Source organism: Diabrotica virgifera, chromosome 7, assembly GCF_917563875.1.
Source record: "Diabrotica virgifera virgifera chromosome 7, PGI_DIABVI_V3a".
Classification (NCBI taxonomy): Eukaryota; Metazoa; Arthropoda; class Insecta; order Coleoptera; family Chrysomelidae; genus Diabrotica; species Diabrotica virgifera.
The window spans coordinates 53,851,017-53,872,912 of NC_065449.1; the positions used below are offsets into that span (position 1 = coordinate 53,851,017).

The 21,896-nt window shown below is 33.4% G+C and overlaps 1 protein-coding gene across 4 annotated transcripts in view; it reads right to left on the minus strand.

The window, feature by feature from the left end:
- LOC114334647 (uncharacterized) overlaps positions 1 to 21,896 on the minus strand; it is a 702,930-nt gene that overhangs the window by 58,640 nt on the left and 622,394 nt on the right. Inside the window, exon 1 of one of the 4 annotated variants that reach the window (XM_028284770.2) lies at positions 5,757 to 6,232. The exons of the other annotated variants lie outside the window; for them this stretch is intronic. Coding sequence (XP_028140571.1) covers positions 5,757 to 5,779 — 23 coding nt within the window. The 5' untranslated portion in view covers positions 5,780 to 6,232. Of the gene's footprint in view, positions 1 to 5,756; positions 6,233 to 21,896 lie in introns of those variants that run through there. 4 annotated transcript variants of the gene reach the window in all.

Here is a 21,896-nt window from a genome sequence, read left to right on the forward strand (position 1 = left end):
AACACCCAAATGAGTGCCTAATACCTTGCGAAATACACTGTAGGACTAGTGTTTTACTTTTTAAAACAGCATTATTATGGGTGTAAATCAAAATTCAGAATGTTAAAATTGTTTCATAACTTAGTAAAGGAATTTCAAATATGAATCATAAAAAATTCAGATAGGTACGACCTGCTTATCAAAGATCCTTCCCACATCGTTCAAAATTATTAATGTTCATCTATTGCTTGTGTTTGTTTAACTAAATAAGATATTAACATAAAAGTGCTATTATAAGTTATACTGCTGTGATATTTGTAGGTTAGAATCAATTTTTTTTATAATACATATGCAGTTTAACACAAAACCTGTTTGTTCCTCAAAAGGCTGTAATTTATATCCAACTCATATTTATTAGCCTTTCATTCGGATCATAATTTAGGAGATTTCTTATCTAGTTTTAGATTGTGCTGTTATTTTAAACTAGAGTAGGTATGCTCTAAACAAACAACACTGGAAAATTAAATGATAAAAAGACTAAGTTTTCACTCTAATGGCATATAAAACAACATAATGCTATTCTACATCCCACCAGAATGAAAACAATGGGAACCTTCTCTGGTTACACCTCCGAGGCTTCTACAATTTGCAAGCCATACGGATGCTGCGACTAAGGAATATGAGGGAATTCTACAATTTACAATTCACGTCCCATCTGCTCAGCGCGGTAAAGTTCCAACGAGAATGGTTCCCTTCATACTCCACACAGAGTAAATGTAAATCAAAAATGAATAACCATTTTCAATTTCGTTGCAAAACGAAAACACAGCCGAACTATATTCTAGTCCAATCAGAGAGTGCTGCAAGCACCCCTACCTGTTTCGAAACTTATTAGTCTCTCATCAGGAGGCACATATGCTGCTCTCCCTGATCCAACCAAAACAAACCCCAGCGTGCAGTCCCGGATTGCAACGAACGAAATGGCATAGATGCCCTAGCGGCAACTGCTAGCAAGAAGACTAAGTTTTCACTCTAATGGCATATAAAACAACATAATGCTATTCTACACCCCACCAGAATGAAAACAATGGAAATCTTCTCTGGTTACACCTCCGAGGCTTCTACAATTTGCAAGCCATACGGATGCTGAGACTAATAAGTTGAGATGAGAGACTAATAAGTTTCGAAACCGGTAGGGGTTCTTGCAGCACTCTCTGATTGGACTAGAATATGGTTCGGCTGTGTTTTCGTTTTGCAACGAAATTGAAAATGGTTATTCATTTTTGAATTACATTTACTCTGTGTGGAGTATGAAGGGAACCATTCTCGTTGGAACTTTACCGTGCTGAGCAGATGGGACGTGAATTGTAAATTGTAGAATTCCCTCATCTTCCTTAGTCTCGGCATCCGTATGGCTTGCAAATTGTAAAAGCATCGGAGGTGTAACCAGAGAAGGTTCCCATTGTTTTCATTCTGGTAGGGTGTAGAATAGCATTATGTTGTTTTATATGCCATTAGAGTGAAAACTTAGTCTTTTTGCTAGCAGTTGCCGCTAGGGCATCTATGCCATTTCGTTCGTTGCAATCCGGGACTGCACGCTAGGGTTTGTTTTGGTTGGATCAGGGAGAGCAGCATATGTGCCTCCTGATGAGAGACTAATAAGTTTCGAAACCGGTAGGGGTGCTTGCAGCACTCTCTGATTGGACTAGAATATGGTTCGGCTATGTTTTCGTTTTGCAACGAAATTGAAAATGGTTATTCATTTTTAAATGATAAAAATTCAAAATATGAATTGTTGAAGAAAATAAAAATCCATGACAAAATGGAAAAAACGAACTTTATACAGGGTAGCGAGAAAGTATGGAAACACGGTGATTTCTCGGAAACCGCTCGAACGATTTTTATAAATTTTGGTGGGTAGGGGTGTTCTAATGCGGCCGATATTATAGTGGTAATTACATTGTTGTCAAATCTTCCGTTTTTCTGGAAATCTAATGAACTTTCTTATTTTAAATGGAACACCCTGTATATTTTTTACGTTTTGAATAAATACTGATTATTTTTCATGTGATGTTTCCTATACCTAAATGCCATAATTTCTGAGTTATTGCTACATTTATTAAAAAAAAATTTAACAATTTATAAAAATCAATTTTTTCGGCCCAAGTAGACATTATTTTAGGTTCTTTGGATCATTGGGAACAAAAAAGGTCTTTTGTAATTTTCCTCAAAAGTAAATCGTTTCCGAGTTATAAACAATTTAAGAATGAAAAAAAATCAAAAAATGACGATTTTCATGGTTCAAAAACACAAGTAAAAAATCATTTTTAAAATTACGAAGTACCTAAATTCAAGCTCAAACCTTTTTCTATCAGATCCCTATAGGAATTTTTGGCATATTTTATTCTAAAACATTGTTTTTTTTTTAATTGTTAATAAAGCTATCGATTAAAGCTATAAAGCGATAGCTATAAAGCGATAGCTAACAATAAAGCTATCGCTTTATTGTTAATAAAGCTAATGAGAGGACGGGCTATCGCGCACCATTAACAACTAAAAAATAATGTTTTAGAATGAAATAAGACCAAATCACTTATCGGCTTCTGATAAAATAAGGTTTGAACTTGAATGTAGGCAATTCATAGTTTCAAATATAATATTTTTTACTTATGTTTTTAAACCCAGAAAATCGTCATTTTTCGATTTTTTTCAGTTTTAAATTGTTTATATTTCGGAAAGGATTAACTTTTGAGGAAAATTACAAAAGAGCTTTTTTGTTCCCAATAACTCAAAGAACCTAAAATAATATCTACCCTGTTCAAAAAAATAAATTTATATTTGTTAATTTTTTTTTAAATAAAAGTAGCAATAACTCCGAAATTATGGCATTTAGGTATAGGGAATATAACATAAAAAATAATCAGTATTTCTTAAGGACTTCAAAACGCAAAAAATATACAGGGTGCTCTGTTTAAAATAAGAAAGTTCATTAGATTTCCAAAAAAACGAAAGATTTGACAACAATGTAATTACCACTATAATATCGGCCGTATTAGAATACCCTTATCCACCAAAATTTATAACAATCGTTTAAGCGGTTTCCGAGAAATTACCGTGTTTCCATACTTTCTCGCTACCCTGTATAGCAGCCGTGTTGTCTAAAGTCACTATGGTCATCATGGTAGCCATCATGCGCCACGTGAAGGTATGAGAAGATCAAAAGTATAAAATGATAGAAGTGACAGGAAAAAGTCAGAAATCCATAAATTTTTAAAACAATAGGCGAAAACACTTATTGTAGCAGTACGTGAAAAAATCACACTTGTTTATAAACTGACGCTTGGAGTGTGCATTTTTAAAATTATTTCGATTATCTTAAGTAAATCTTCAAAATACTTGACAAATCATTAAAACGTTTTTTTTTTCATAACTGTAATATAAGAATTCTAATTGAAACAATATATTATTTTTTTAATTTGGCCAAATTGTTTAAATTTCCCACTTCATAAGATATAGTACTTACTATCTCAATAAAAGAAGTTCTGATATAATTCGACTATGAAATATTTAGGAGCTTTCAATATATTTTATCAATCATGCCAACTAAGCAAACTCTATTTGTAGTACCTTCTACGTACGTATCCATACAAGGGTGATCCGCGCTCGGTGTAGCTGCTCAAATTGGTTGAATCGAAGAGGGTGAGCGCCGAGCGGCGATGACCAACATATCCACTATGTGGAGCTGCTACCCCAGCGGGAATCACCCTTGTATGGATACGTACCTGGAAATTAAACAACACCGCCTGGAGTAATTGCGATATAGATCGAGTAACTCTGCAATTACCACAGCTGGACCCAAGTCTAGATAAAATGTGGAAGGTGATTGGCAAGATTAGCACCTACCAATCATAAAAACGAATACTGGTCAAAGAAACAAATAATACAGTACAATAACCCAAGTATTGAAAAAGAAACAAAGATACACAGACACTGAGAAAGAGAATACAAAAGACAGTGGAGTAGCAAAAGCACAGGAACAAAGTACAGGACAAAGTGTAGCCAAAGGCATCAAAATTAGATCAAAGAGTGTCAATACTATCAGGAAGAATGGTAACAACAAAGATAAGAAAGGAAAAGAATGACGAAGAAAATAATAATGGAGAATTTTAGCGCAAGAATAGGTAACCAAGTAATGCCCGGAGTAAAGAAAAAACGTAACGAGAATTTTTGTTTAAAACGAAGATAGAGAATTGATGATAAACATCATTATGAAACCAATCACAACTAAAAGAACGGTAACAACGCAAACAAAAATCAAAGTCGAAGAAAAACATACGGAATACTTATAGAGAAAAAAAATATCAGAGAAGATTGCTGAAAATGAAATATCAGAAAACGATAACATCGAAGAAGTCTGGGAAAAACTCAAAATTAACAATTACCAGAACAACAGAAGCACCTCAAGGGAGGGAAGTAACGAACAGTAACATATCGAAAAAAAACCTCATGGTTTTGAGAGAAAGAGAAGACAGACGAAATGTGAAGAAAAGAAGAAAGCCTTTTTACAATACAAAACAACGCGACAGGCCTACAACAACTATAAATAATTCCAAAATGATATTAATACTTTAGTCAAAAAAACAAACGACATCAAATAAAAAACAGACGATGCATACGATTATAATCTCTCAAAGTGAAGAGGATTTATAGCATAATATGATGCACCAATTGAATACAACCGTTATAAAATTTAGCATTATATTTCCCAAAAAAAATGCATGGTTATGAATTATGACATTGAATCCACTAAGATGTAAATTTGATCTGGAGGGTCAGATAATAGAAAAAGTGATGAAGTTTATATACCTACCTAGGTACCCTATCTAGCTACGGAAAGCTCGAAACAGAAGTGGAAGATCAAGTAGATAGAGAAAACAGAGCTGCAGGATGCTTAAGTCAAACAATATACAGAAGTAAAAATATCAGGAAAGAAATGAAAGGTTTGAAAGAATGAAAGAGTTTACAAAGCAAAAAATATGGCTATTTTCTTACACAATCGAGGCCAACTAAGTCCGTTTAAATGCAGTTTAGATCTGGTTTCCGTACAGCGATTTGGCAATCAAAGTTTAAACTCTTTGCTTTTAAAATGTATGCTCACATTTTCCTAGTATATACATGCTTTGTCACAAAATAGTAGAAGGTTCGGGGTGAGAGCGAGAAAATTGAGCGAAATTTGGTAATGTCAGTCGATAAAACGTGTTACCATTGATAGCATGAAATTGTGGAAGGCAAACTAAATACCGTTAGCAAAAGCGATGAAAAACAACAATGAAACTTGTATTGATAAATACTAAAGAATAAAATACAAACCACAAACTGTCAAAAAGTATTTCAATAAAAACTTACGATTGGAGTAAACATTTCCATTGTAAAATGGTATGTAATTTTTTATTAAATTTTTTTTTAAATATCCCAATAGATTTATAAAATTCAAAACGTTTATAGTCCTATCGGACGACCATCATCAATGAAAACATATAGGCATCAGTAGATGGAACTAACCATTGACTGGGGTCAAGTAATGTGGCTAGTTCCATCCAGTCATAGAAAACGTTTTGAATTTTAGAAATCTATTTGGATATTTTTAAATTTTTTTAATAAAAAATTTTACATATTATTTTACATGGGAAGTGTTTATTTAAATCATAAGTTTTTATAACTGCGGTGTAAAGCCAACTACAGAGATTTCCATTTTAAATTTCTTTGAAAAAACTTACCCACAGTAACAGCTTGATTTCATTCCAAAATTTCACCCACTAGAACACCAAAAAACTCATACACTTTTCCGGCACATTTACCCATTGATCTGTTCGAGCTTTTGCAATACTATGAATGGCACAAGACATTTTGAAAGAAATAAATACTCCTAAAACCGATTTGTAAAGTACATGTAGACGCCAGTGATAAGGTCTAGTCACCCATGGACCGCTGAAAAAATTGTATAGACCTGACGCCGCCGACATCTCTCACTGTTCAGGCGTCTATTTCAGATGTTTCGCCCGAAAGCGAAGTAATGTTCCTGAAGTATTTGAATTATTTCATATCGACAATTAGGCCAGTCTTAAACTACGACCTCACAATACGTTATGCTCACTACTAAAATCTTGCATGATTTTTTATAAACCTGTAATCACTAATATTACGCGAACATTGTTAACAACCACGTAAGGTGGACTAGCAACCTGGTGCGATACTTTTTATACTGTTTGAAATTTTGGATAATCGTCTGTTTTGCTAGACACTTATGTCTGTTTAGATAATCAACACTTATCTCAAATCTAATTGATCTCTCGTACGAAACACAATAGTCCATCAAATTACCATAGATATATCATCTAAAATTAAACGGTTTAAGAAGAGACAATCATTATACAGCAAATTTGGTATATTGGTAGGATTAATTTTGAGTTTATCTGTTCTATTGTGTAATTTTGTACAATGTAACATGTAACACACCACTGTTTTTAATCTCCACATCATACAGAAATCCAGTAATATCCGCATAATACTTATGATGTTTCTCGGAAATATCGGGTTTCTCAGAAAAGTCACTATGTTTAAAGATCTCGAAATCTAACTTTTGATATCTCCATACCTAATTATATCTATTCCTAGATATTTAGACTTAGTTTCCCATTTCAATTTGACATCTTAGTGGGTATTTCGATGTTGTCATACCTTAGGTTTTTCCTGCTGAGATTATCATATTGTATTTTTTAAATGGTGTATTAACATGTGCGTTAATCTTTGGAGATCATGACCGGTTTTGGCGATTAGTGCAGCGTAGTCTGCATAGCACATTATTTGGATCTCTTAGTTTCCTATTCTGTAACCATGATCTTGACGTACTGCTTGTATTATTTTGTCCATTATGATATTAAATATCAGTGGGCTTAATCACCTTGCCTAACTCCTCTTTGTACTGGTATAGACTGTGTTAGTTTTCAAGTTTTCCATTTAATTTTATCTGCATTTGATTATGGGAGTTAGGTTTGTATAATATTGATTCTTTTATCTATCTACGAGCCTTAATCTATCCATCTTTGGACATAGGCCTTCTCTTCTCTTTTCTACTGGTCTCTACCAGCGACGTGGTCATCCATCTGGATCCGGCATGCTTTTTGAGGTCGTCGCTCCATCTCATCTGAGGCCTTCCTCTCTTATGTTCCCATGGTCGCCATTAGATTATTTGCTTGTTTAATCTTTCATCTGCTTGTCGGAAGGGGGGACCTGCAAATTTCAAATTGAGTTTTGCCACCTGTTCCTTAACGTCTTTCACTTTGGTTACTCCTATGATCCAGGCGTTTCTTTTGCGATCAGTAAGTTTTATATGCAGCATTTGTCTTTCCATGAAGCTTTGCGCTTTTGCCACTTTATCGATATCCTCCTTTGTAAGTGTCCCAACTTGGGAGCTATATGTGAAAACAGGAAGTATACACTGGTTAAAAATTCGCGTTTCGAAGATATTGCGGGTTTTTTTGTTTTTAAAAATTTTAAGTGATGATATGAATGGATTACAACACCTTTTAAATGCTATTGACACAGTGGGAAGAGAGTTTGGCCTAAACATAAACTGTTCAAAAACAAAATACATGGTATTTAGCCGTTTGGCCAATCAAGATTCAAGATTATATGTTGATGGTCATATAATTCAAAGAGTACCCAGTTGTAAATATCTTGGTTGCCATATTACTGAACAACTAGATCCAGATAAAGAGAAAAAAATGTAGAATCGAGATAGCCCGCACGACATTTTTAAAAATGAGGTCATTCTTCTGTAATGATAACTTGCAACTTCAACTTCAAAAGCGCATAATTCTCTCGAAAGCGCACAGTCCTCTTGTATGGTGTCGAAGCATGGACATTAAAAATATTCACCAATAATTATTTGGAGGCCTTTGAAATGTGGCTGCACAGACGTACCTACACTGAAAATACCATGGACGGCTATGCTGACAAATGTGGTAGTCCTTAAGAGAGCAAATGCTGCCCGCGAGCTGCTTGATAACATCAAATATAGAAAGATGGCCTATTTTGGACACGTAGTAAGGGGACACCGATTTAATATTCTCTTATTATAATGGGTAAAATCGAAGGGCGCAAAGGAATTGGTAGAAAGCAGGCCTCTTGGTTGAAGAATATCAGGGAGTGGACAGGAATAAAGAAAGCAGAACAACTATTTAGAATAGATCGGGACAGAGACAATTTCGCCATGTTAATCGCCAACGTCAAGGTGACTTGATAGGGCCTTAGTGACGTTAAGAAGAAGCTTAATTTACGGACTGCTACCTAGGCCAGTCTGATTCGTCGTTTTATTATAAATAATGAATTATAAATATTATAAATAATGATAATAGATCGAGACAGAGACAGTTTCGCCATGTTAATCGCCAACGTCAAGGTGACTTGATAGGGCGATAGTGACGTTAGGAAGAAAAAGTTTAATTTACGGAATGCTACCCAGGCCAGTCTGATTCGTAGTTTTATTATAAATATTGAATTACAAATATTATAAATAATGTTTTTCTCACATAAAGAAGAAAATCAATGAATAAAGAGACATGAAACATAAGAGGTCTTCTTCAAACTGGTAAACTTAACATAATGGAGAAAGAACTAATAAGACAAAACGTAGACACATTTGGTCAAACAGAAACACACTAGAGAGATCAAGAATATTATAAACTAAAAAATCACACACAAAAATCTACTTATCAGAATCTGAGAATACAGGATATACTGCAGTAGCCATGCTTACATAACAATATATCTTATTCCTTATGCAATCACAGTCCTGCTACATATAATTAAACAACTTTCTACTTCTAGAGATAGCCGAAGATAAATGCCGATTACTAGCAGGAAAAGGAATGAGTGAGCAGATACGGAACACTAGACAAATAACAGAAAAAGCGAGAGAATACAATACACCAATGCTGCTCTGTTTCGTATATTACACAAAGGCTTTTAATTCAGTAAAATGGGATGCCTAACCACCTAGTTAACCTAATAAGATATTATCAGCTAAAGTTAAAGGTTAAAGTACACGGAATTTATTTAAATGCGTTCAAAATAAAGAAAGGAAATAGACAGGGCTGCATACGGTCACCATTATTATACAACATAATATACTCTAAATATGTAATGAGGATGCAGAAATCACCAAAAGATGAAGAAAAATTCGGTCTTCCGATCAACACATTATTCGTTTAATGTCTATAAATTTGTCATTCTTTGATATCCTACTCAATAATTTAAAAAACATAATATCGATCTTCATTTCCGGAACAGTTTTATGGCTTAAAACATCGATCTTATAAAAAATATATTTTTGACGACAGTGGCTATTTTATAATTACTTATTCCATATCTTCACTTTGGTGTCGAAAATTTGTCAGTTTTTATTATATTTATGTAAATCTTAAAAGAATTCTTTATAGCATAAAACACACATAAAGCTAGAATTGTGTAAATTTAAGATGAGTTCCAAGACACTAATTAGAGTTTTGATCCGTTCCAATTTTTCTTGTCGTCCTACGACTCACTCACAGACTCGGCTAATGTATCAGATAACCGAATAATTTGTCTAAAGTATGAGCGGCAGAAGCGTCAAAAACAAACGATTCATCGTCTGTAAGTGTGACATCATTATATCTAGGCGACAACGGTAATGACATTAGAATTTTAATTTACTTTTTTATTTTTAAGTTGATGGTAAAATCCAGACAAAACATTTAAATGTCTTCAAATGGGTTTGTCAGATGGGCGATTTAAATTATGTAATGTAGTAAATTGGTACTTATAATTTATGAATACTAATATCTAGGAAGGTATATTACACACGATTTGGTATAGCACCTACATATTTTTTCTTAAACTACTTTAATATTTTCCCAACTTTTAAATCTTAGAGTATTTAGAGGTAGCAAACAAAAGGGAAGGTATCCTTAACAAGATAGACAGAGAAGAGAGAGAGAGAGAGAGAGAGAGAGAGAGAGAGAGAGGGGGAGAAAGTCTGATTATCACGAATTATTTTTAATTTTTTTATTTATTAAGCTCTCCCTCCCCTATGGAGATACAGGCCAAGTCAGGCATTGGCATTCCATTCCTTGGCTGCTCTAATGCAGTTATCCACCCTCATATCTCTTTGACATCGGTTCTCAACTCGTTTATTCACCTCTTCATTGGTCTTCCTAGTGGCGGACGTCCCACTATAGTTCCACTACGCCAAAAAAAAATCTCAGGATCGAAACTCATAAATATTGGCGCACATTTTAAAAAGGATATTTTTCGGATATTTTTTTGGAAGATGACTTCTAAGTTAAGTGTACGGATCTGGCCATATTCGAAAGTTTTCTCTAGAAAGAGATGGAGCAATTTGTAAGCCATGTAGCAAATTGCTAAGTTTTATTTTTCCTCTTTTCCTTATTCCATAACTAAATTCAAAAGTGGTATTAAAATTCTAATTATTTTTATTAATTTTTTTTATTTGTCAGGTTTAATTACTTTAGTTTTAAGTTCCTTTTTAAAAACATATTAATAAATCTTTACCGGAACAGAGTATAAGTAGGTTTATACAATATAGTTTAACAAAGTGTTTTTACCCAACCCTATAATAAGTTTCAGTTGATGAATGATTTTATAAACTTTATGGAAAAAGTTTTCGTAAAGTCTTCATTGAGGGTGAATATAATATAAAAAAGAAAAACCCTTTGTCACCTAAACCAGTAATTACAAGGTGGAAACATGGCTCTATATAGTTTTTTATTTTAAACTTATTCTTCTTAAAGTGCCCTCCCTCTCCCCAATGGAGGTTGTCTACTACAATTGCAAACTCTTCTCTGTCTTCAGCTGTTCTTATTAGCTGTTCATTTAGCCCTATCCATTGTCGGATGTTTCTGAGCCACGATAGTCTTTTTCTTCGTAGTCCTCTCTTTCCTTCGATATTTATTTTCACTAAAAGTTAAGCATATTGGTATTTACTGTTTCTTAGTATATGGCCTACAGTTTACTCGCATGGCTTATGCACTAGGTGTAAACAGTGATTGACAGCGATGTCGTCACCAGCAACGAACGAGATGGCTATTTGGTTTAGTGTTTGAATATTTTTGGATAACAGTTACTTGTATAATGGCGTAAATTGTTCATTAATTTAATTAATAGCATTATTTTTTCACTATATATTTATTCAGTGATTAAAATAATTTATATACCATAAAATAAGAACTAATAATCGAGAAAAGAGAAAAAGTGATCAGGTGATTTTAATAATACTACAACGCTATTATGTAACGAGTAGATACAGTTTAAACACCTTTATTAAGTAAGATCGTTGTTTACATGCAGTGGATTTCTTATTAAAATTTAGTATAAGTATAATGTTTTTCTAACTTTCACTGTGTTGAAAAGTTGGTTTTCCTTGCCTATTCTATGCAGCACTTCTTCGTTTGAGGTATGCGAGCCCCATGAAATTTTGCGGATTATCCAGCAGATCCACATTTCAAACGCCTCTTATTTTTTTACTGTTGATGTTTTAAGGGTCCATGTCTCAACTGCATATAGAAGAGTCGACCAGACCATTTTGATAAACCTCGTCGAATCACAAAGCAGTTTTTTTTTTATTTTTTTCGAAAGGTTTTCTAGCCGGTTCCTTCTTTTCTAGATCGGGATTTAGGCTGCTATCGATCCAACATCCCAAGTATTTAAATCTATGGACCTGCTCTAAAATGTGTTCATTTATTGTGCAAGGTTGAAGTTCGTTTTGGTTTTTTCGGATTGAAATCACTTTGTTTTTTTTTAATGTTTATTTTTAAATTAAATTGCTCAAAGGTCGAGTTGGTCTTGTCTATGAGTCGTTGTAGACCCAAGATCGGAATCCGCAATCAACACCGTATCATCAGCGTATCTGATGCTGTTGATATTTACGCCATTCACCTTGACTACATCCTTGGAATCGTCCAGTGTCTCTTTCTTTCTTTAACTAGAAACTCGGAGTAAAGATTAAACAGCAAGGGCGACAGATCACATCCTTATCTAACTCCCCTCCTAATTTCCACTTCGGCGGATGCGGAACCTTCGATCTTAACTCTGGCGTTTTGGTTCCAGTACAAGTTTTTTTAGTAATTTGATATATTTTCCATCTAAACCGGCTTCTTGCAAACATTCTAATAGTAGGCCGTGCCTTACTCTATGAGATGTTTCTTATTTTGAACACTGCAATGAAATAGAATTAGTAGTGTCATAATTTGTTGATGATATTTCCGAAGTTATTCTAGCAGCAAAAAATATATAAAAAATCCGAAATTGAAACAGCAACTCACATATGTAATATTTTTTGATTTATTATTCTTATTTTAATAACTTCAGCTTAAAATTAACATAAACTTCAGCTAGGCATTTTTCCATTTAAATTAGGTGATATCAATATTCCCCAACTTTATTTCGGAATCTCTAAAGCTATAGATTCTAAATTGATTTATTGTTGTTGCCTTTTCTCTCAACTGATATATCACGAAGTTCTAATTACCTTCAATAAAAGATATCAAATACATTCCAATCACCGTTTGTTCGTGTTGTCACTCAGTTGGCGGTAGCCCATTAGCGGCCCATCACCCATCACCCATCACCGAAAAGTAGATGACGGCCAACTCACTGACTGTTCGAATGCATCAACTTGCTTCAGGACCGTACGACACGTTAACAAATAGGTACACACATCGGATGAGTCTAGGGATATTTTTATAGAGACGTAATTTCTTCTTTAATTGTTTTTAATAAAAATAATAATCGATTTTTAGTGATCAGTAGTAGTCCAGGGCGCATCTGTTTTGAGATGGACGTTGAGAGGTGACTCATATTTTTTTGCAGAAATTGCTTGTAGGGAACTTGCATAATTTTTTAAATATTAAAATGATATTAAAAAACATAAGATAACATGATCTTAAAACGCTCGCATGCGAAAAAAACAAATATTTTTAACCCGTACGCTAATTACGACGCTTTGAAAATGCTATAAAATTCAAATATCTTAGGAGGCTCTTGAACGTCCTTCTATTGGTTCGACGTCACGGGCCACGGTCAACCGGGCCTAGCAGTCGGAAACAACGCGATTAGGGTAGGTATCACGGGTATATTACATTTTAATCGTCTTTAATGGAAAATTCCTAGGTATTATTTATGTTCATCTTATATATTGTAATAAGTAGTTCTCCAATCAGCTTAGTTTTAAACTGAAATTGATAAAGTTGAGTGCTACTTTGTAAAGAGTTTAAAACGCATAATATGACGGAAGAGGGTTTTTCAAAAGGTCAATCTGACTAACTTACCTACCGTTGATGTCTTCATGGTGGCAACTTTTATAAAAAGTAGTGAAAGCTATTCTATTGGAGAAATGCGAGGTGTCAAGGCAAATAAGTAAGAGTTATTAATAAGCATGTTTAAACCGTTTATAACAATAGTTTGGTACCATTATATTATAGTATTGGGTTTACCCCGTGGGTCTGATCTACCTACCTCTAATCGAAGGATTTCGTATATCCTGGAAAAGATTACGGTGTAATTTGCATTATAATAAAGATTATATTTTATTGTAATGTTTATTAGTACCTACTGGAGCCTTTCATTATTGTGTTCAAAGCCTTCTGAGAAAAGATTATGGTGATTAGCAGACGTACCGATAGAACGTGTACATAGCCAACAAAATCCTTCTTTACAAAGTTAATAATACGCATAAATAAGAAGAATCAATATTGTAATTTTACAAGTTAATATCTTTATCATCTCAGCTTGTACTTACACCGCATCCCTCGGTAGACGGCAAGCTGTAGTAGAAACCCGACTGTAGACCGCATACTATAGTAGCACCAATACTTTTTAGTTACTCTTACTTTTATTACTAAAATTTTTGTTTATTTTTAAGTTACTTGTTTCTTCTTTGTTCTTCAACACAAGAAACGACAAAAGTAATTTCATAAAAAAGAACTTTTTGATACATGTCAACAGAGATAAAATGTTAATATTTTTTTTCTCTTCTGTTAAATTTATTCAAAAATTAAATAATTGAAATTAAACGACCACATGAATTAATTTTTATAAATTGTATTATGTTATAAAAATGTCCCTAGACTTTTCTGATGGGTGTAGTTTGGTTCTAGTGTACATTGCTTACAAAAACAGTACAAAATAAAATAAAAAAGAAACAAAATAATAGAGAAGGTAATTAAAAATAAAAACAGAGAAAGAGTTAAATGTCTGATTTCGAAAAATGAAAAAAAATGGTAAAGAATACGAAAGGAAATAGGCGGGTGGCTTTTCGATGAAAAAGTTCGATTGGCTTGAAAAAGGTCGATTTCATGCTCACAAGCTAAAGCTTTAACTCTATTTTAATCGATAGATTATGATACCAATATGCTATGTTCAAAAGATAATCGAAAATTTTCCATGGCAACCTATTTATGTAAAAAAAATTTTAAACAAATTATAAAAATTGCTTTTTTCACAAACAGTAAGTTTTCCATAAAATGCTTACTTTCTGCTTAAATTTTAGAGTTTTCAAGGCAACTCTTTAATAGGTTGAATATCGAGTTTAAATAACAGCCTGACTCGATCAGTTTGAAACTACTGCTTTGATGTAGGGCTTCCAATCCCGCGCCTGAGTTCAATCTCGGTATTTGCGGGACTACGAATTTTCAATCCCGCGGGATCTCGGTATTTGCGGGATCCCGCATATTGAAAATAGTCATATTTTCAATTTTCATATAGTAATATATTCAAACAGTAACAAATACTGAAAAAACAAAAAATCTATCTTCTTCAAAAAATACACCAACAAAATTTTAAAACTCAACCAAAAAAATCCATTTTCAACTGAAAATTAATATAGTTTACTAATTTAGTTGCTATATTACTTAGTTATAAGTTACTATTATTTAGCTAAAGCTTTAAATTGAAAATGTTTGCAAAGGAACACAACAAATTGGATGGTATGAATAAAAACAGGAGTATAAACTCCGAGTACGTTCTCATGAGTATGAGCATTAAGTATAAGTTTATAATACATTTCATATGAATAAAAATATGTTGATGTGATGAGTTTCTACTCACCGTACATAAGAGTAGATACTACCGCGTGGAGTATGTACTCCAAAATTTGGAGTATAAACTACATTCTCATTTTTATTCATACCTACGAGCCAATATCTAAATCTAAACTGTCATCTGCCAAACTCCTGCGTATTTAGACGCAACATAGCCAGCAGCAGAAAATGCCCTTTCGGCTTCCGGTGTTCCTTTTTAGGCTTTATATGTAAATGTAAGATATTTTCCCATTGACTCCCCAGATTCATAGAGAGTCATTTATATTTTAATAATGGACTCAAGTGTATTAGCTCGAGATGGCTACGGGCAAAGTAAATATTTTACATGCTGACTATATAGTAAACTCTAACTCCTGTTGCAATGTAATATCAAGATTGGAACCCGATGATGGAACCTCTACATCGTTTCTCACGGTTTCTTACTTGATCAGCTGCTTCATTCTGAAAGGCTGAAGTTCATTCCCGTTACAAAATCATTAATTTCTTTCCGAAGTAAACTTTTCGGTGGGAGGAAAAGTTTCATCGTCACACGACCACGACGCTTGGTAACTACGAGGCTTTTGGAGATAAATTAGTAGTGCAGTCACATTTCTACGTCGTTGTAAAATAAGGCGTAAAGACAGTTTTTTGATAATTTTGAGCGTAGCTACAGCAGTAATGTACGCTTTTTTCAGTCCCGCAAATCCCGCAAATCCCGCGGATCCCGCGCCTGTAATCCCGCATCACGCGGGATTGGAAAAGGACGCGGGATCCCGCAATATCGAGATCTCGGTATTGCGGGATTGGAAGCCCTACTTTGATGTACAATTTTATGTTCATTTTATATTGCAAAAAAATATCCATAAAAGAAGTTGATTTACGGTTGCATTTCGGGATATATACACTTGAAGAACTTCTGATATTTGTTGATAAATTGGTATAAACAAGCAGGTTCCATTAGATAATTTTAAGTAAACTTTTAAAATATATTTTTTAAATGCTTTAAAACAACATCAAAACTTTTTACTGTAATACATATTGTAGCATCATATCCTTTCGACTAAAACAAGATTCAGCTTGTCGTGGGTAAGACATAATCAATGTGTTTGAAACGTTAAAATTTAGAAGCCTAGGCTTTAAAGCCTAGGCTTTTTATGGATATTTTATAGCGACTGTTCATCTCCTCTTTTTGTTTTTTTTTTATTTGATGTCCTACCTATTGAAAAATGTCCCCAACAACGCTAAAATTGAAATTTTTATCATTTTATTTGTTTATTTGCCTTTTACCCTTAAAGTAAGCATTTTACAAAACAAGTAGGTACTAGAGAAACTTTCGTCTTAAAATAACCCAAATTAAAAAAAAATAATTTGGAGGGGTTTCTAGGAAAGACAAATCCTAAAAGAGAATTTAGGAAATAATAATAGGTAATTATTATAGGTAATTATAGGTAAAATAATTATAGGTAATTACTATAAAATATATAACGTAGTAAGCACAGCACAGCAGAAGAGTGAGATAAATAGTGTTTTAGAATGAGAAAGGGAGGCATAGAGAAAGCAAAATAATGCTGGTGAGAGAAACAGAGACTGCAATAGTTGAAATTTTCACTAGGGACCTCATAAATCAAGTTGTCGTACCCAATTTTTTGGTTGCATATTTTAGATAAAATTTCCAGGTGATATTTTTGTTGTACGACGATAGGGGGAATCATTAATTTTCTTAGAATAAGATAAAATGCAAGGCTTCAGTATAGTTTGGTAATTTTTAAAATTCCAGCAATCATTAACATCATGATTTTGCTAGCACACTTACTCACAAATCATAATAATTAACAAAATCCTATTGTTAGTCAGAAATCTCTCAATTGTTGACTGTTATGGTTATCGCAGATTATTCTCAGCTATTAAATTTTTTTGACTGTGTCTTTTACCAGGCCAGTTTTACTTCGTTTGGATGACATTATTACTCTTTCAAGTCTTCTTAGATATAAAACAAAAAATCCCTTTATAAAAGTAATAAACACCCACTCCATTAGGCAAAACTGTAGATAAGAAATACCTATTTTAATACAAAATAAAATCGCTGATTCAGTGTGAAAAGTCATGTATAATACATTGGATGAGCAATAGTGCCAGGCGCGGATCTAGAAATTCTTAATAGGGGGTCAGACGTACCGCAAATATTTTATTGCCCAGATTTAGCCAAACGACTCACGCTTACTCTAAGGATAAAATTCAGTCATCTCAGATACCTACGGTATCAAAAGAATTGAGCTCTGGTTGACAGAAAAAAATAATAAATATTAAAAAAATACTTATAGACTAAATGCAATAGGGGGTCCATGGACCCGTTGACCCCCCTCTGTATCCGCGCCTGAATAGTGCGTGGGTGGTAATTCTATCTCATCGATAACTAAACGATTGTGTGGCGCTTAAATAATGAATAGACAAGAATTTAAAATCGCATATCAAATAACAAATCGATAAGATTTGAAAATCGCGTAACTCTGAGTTCGCGTAAGTCGGGGTAGCGTAAGTCGAGGTATTACCGTAGTTCCCTTTTTTGGTTCCCCGTCTCGTGCATCATCCTAAATGCCTTCGAGCTCCTGTTTAAATTCATAATTATAAGTGTCCACTAGATTAGGAATTTCGCTTTTAAAACTGGCAGCTCCGGTTCTGATCTTCTTTCAATCTTGATTATATACGGGTTTAACATCATTTAGGCCTGTCAGACGCTCATTAGTCAAATTTACGAGGTTAATCAAATACCTAGTTCGATGTACCTACTGCCTAAATAAAGTAAATTAAAGAGTGTGTTCCAACATAAATATTAAGTTAATCAAATTTTTCGGTAATGGATCGATCGCTTGATGGCTAATGGGAGTTAATTTGTTATATATAAGAACTTTGGCATGTCGAGTATTGGATTGCACAATAGATGCAACCGCAATAGTAGCATAATAATTACAGATTAAATATAATTAAACATAATCAATAATTTACAATAAAATTATGATTTTACTATTTCAATTATGAGTGACATAAAATATTTTGTGGTGATCAGTACCTCTCAGAAAGTGTAGGTACTGTACATCCTATTAAATTATGTATGTTAAATAATCGTTTGTGGTTAATACCAGAGGCGTACGACAGGGTAAAGCGAATGGTTGACCCTTCCCACATTCTACGCCACTGATGAAACTGCTATTTTAGCATAATTTTTAGATTCTCCAATACTTTCTATGCAAATAATATACTTTTCATTGGTAACGATAAAGTCATGAGTTTTCGAGATATTTGAAGTTAAAAATGAAAAGGCACACTTATTTTGAGTAATTTATTATGCTCCTTCGTTTTTAGCTTCAAATATCTCGAAAACGAATAGCTTTATGGTTACGAATAAAGAGTATGTTTTTTATATAGAAAGTATTGGAGAATCAAAAAATTGCACTAAAATAGCAATTCCGCCAGTGGCGTAGAATTTGGGAAGGGTCAATCATTCATGTTCCCCGTCGTACGCCTCTGGTAGTAGCCAGAAATGTTTGTTTAACATAACTTAGTAGATTGTACAATACCAGCACCACTTATCAAATTTCATCACCATATGTCTACGCTTAGTTTCTCAAATTTAAAATCAAACAAAATGAATTTAATACAAACAATCCAGTTCCTCTGTAGCTTTTTTATCGGCCAGTGTGTTCTTGTCAAGTTTCTAAAGGCGGGTTCTCATTAGTCAACCTCATTGAGCAATAGCGTTGATTCTATGCAACTGAACATAGAATTCAAATTCACACTATTTCAAGGTTATTGAATCCAGTCTACAAAGTGCTAACTTTAATAATGGCTGCAAAGAAGAAAATTGTGCATGCTGGCGTTCCCATTGGGTGTGAATATTTAAAAAACGTACTTAAAAACAGGAAAACAAAAACATCTCTGACTCTCTTTTGCAACGGAAACACCTCTTAAACGTTTTTATTTATGGTGGTTTATGTTTGTACAGATCATCTGTTCCTGTACCACTTTTATTTGCTTTTAATATTTTATTCAGTTCAACTTTGTAGGTTGTCCGGATACTTTTAATTTTATTTTTAATATCGTTTAGAGTCAGGATTTCTATTTCCATTCCAAAACGATTAGCTTCATAGCTTTTTTCCCGCTTTATTATATTTTTATATTGTTCACTCCTAATTATCCATAGCATTCCTCTCTCTGGTATAGTTAAAGAAACTTGCAGATATGGTTGTCTCTCCATTTAAAATTTGATACTGTTCACGAAATTATAATATGTCTATGGTTTTTACAAAGAATTTAACCTCATCTCATATTATGCTTACTATTTAACTCCACAAAATACACGTCAACGCAACTGAACGCTAGTTCTCACTGTCAACCATTGTTCTATTTGATAGAATCATTTCCATTGATCTATCAAAAGTAGGAAGGCTTTTCACTTTTATTGAAACACCATATGATAGAACAATATCGCTGAATCGACGTTCATATAAATCTATTTTTCTTCTATAGCATAGAATCAAGGATATTGATCAACGAGATTGACTAATGAGAACCCGCCTTAAGAACCTAAATTTTTCAAAAAAAATTTACTTAGTCGACAAAATAAAAACGTCTTGTTGTGTTATCCTGATAAATATGTGGCGTCCGTCTTTTAAAATATGACTATACCGCCCTGTCACTCAGCACACATCAATCTCTATTAGGAAATTTGAAAAGTAGAGCCTATTAATTAATGTTCTATTATTTGTGTAGTTCATCCCCAAATTAAGCTATAACCGGGAAACGACCGACCCCACATTATGTGCCAAAATACAATATTTAATTGCGGTAGCCCAGATTATAGTTATTAGTTCTGGGAGTAAATGGCGCAACATAATTGCAGGGTTGAGAATTGGGCCTTTTATGACTGCATGGGTGGTTTTGAACATCATCGTTTAAAACTGCACCTTTTAAACTTTTATCTTTTTTGGATGAGCCGTTAGATTATTAAATTAGTTTCTTAAATTGGATTGGATATGGTTTTAAAATATTGGCTCAACGTTTTTTCTTTAATAACTTGATTATATTCAAACAGATGCATTTGTATTAATTTAATATCTTAATTAATTCTGCTTTTACAAAAATATTAACACATCTACTCACTTGAGAGTGGCTTTCCATACCCATTTCAAATATCAAAATTATTATTTTCTCAGATTTAGGCACTCTCCTCTTCTTCTAATTCTCATATCCTTTTACCCTCTCAGATGTCGAATTGAGATTCCTGTTCTTCCTTTCCTCATTTCTTTCCTCATTCTCCTCATTTTCCTCATTCCTAATTTCCTTCTCAATTCTAGTATTTGCCTGGTACTTATTTCTGGTTTCATTCTAGTAATAGGTATGTCCGAACCATGATATTTGCTGCTATTTTATGTTCTTACTAATGGATTTCTCTTTCGTCATTTGTTTAATGTCTTTATTTCTTATCCTGTCCGTTTTGCTATTCCGCACATTTTTCTCAAATGTTTCATTTTGATTCATATTTTTGAAGTTATACTTCTTTAGGCGCGATTCGGAGTGAATTTTTATTTTTCTGCGCGAATGAGCACACAGATAGTATGGACTTCGTTGCTAAATCTTTTAGTTATGTATATATCAGTCCAAAAAATACGTGGAAAGAATATATTAGTGTTTTTAGTAAATATATTTATTATAATTTTTGTGTCTTTGGATTTGTCTTCCTCTTGTTCTTCTTCAGTGCCTTATCCGGTCCGGATGTTGGCGATCATCAAGGCTATCATTGTTTTGTTGACTGCTCTGCGAAACAGCTCCGCGGAGGTTATCCCAAACCATTGTCGGAGGTTTTTCAACCACGAGATACGACCGACAACTGATTCAACCACATAGTGTCCGAGAAACCGTGTAAACAGTACCGTCGTAGTGTATTGATAGAGCATTCGACTAGAGATCGAAAGGAAATGCGGACAATTGATGTCGTTTTTATTTTTGGAAAGTGGTAAGTATTAAAATTTGCTTAATATTTAAATAGAATAAAAATAAACTGTTTAAAGTATTTTATTTAGTTGAAATCATATTATAGAAATATAACTTCTTCCGTGCACACAAAGTACACATAAATTCTTTTTTTTTCTGAATTGTTCAGTTTTCGCTTGCGTATGTTATTATTGGTCTTGCTATTGTATTGTCAATTTTTATCTTGACTTTCAGTTTTGCATCTTTGTGTCCTAGTATTGTATTAATAGCATATTATAATCGAGTAAATTTATTTCCTCAGTTTGTTCTTTCCGCCCCTATTTTGCCGTTAGCCGTCAAAATGCTGACCATATATTCGTACGTTGACATTTTTGTTCCATTACATTTAATCTCCTGATTGTTTTGGCCTTTCTTTTAATTCACTATCATCGTTTTGATTTTATTTATGTTCACCTCCATTTTTATTTTTATTATTTCTTCAGTCCGCTAATTCACCAGCCTTTGTATTTTATTCAGGGCAGCTTTATCCATTAGGCAATATAGGCAATTGCCTAGGGCGGCACATTATAAGAGGGCGGCTCAAATACTGTATAAAAAATATTTGTATATAAAAATTATGGATCTGGGTTCTGTCATTAAAGAGTATGAAGCTCTTTCAAATTACTTTGCCGCAAGGAAGTCAAAATATTGTGCTCAAATAAAACATATAAAGAAATAGGAAAGAAAAAAAGAAAAATTCAATTTGACGAGGAAGCCGATGAACTAAACTTTTCGGCTAGTGATGATATGAAAATC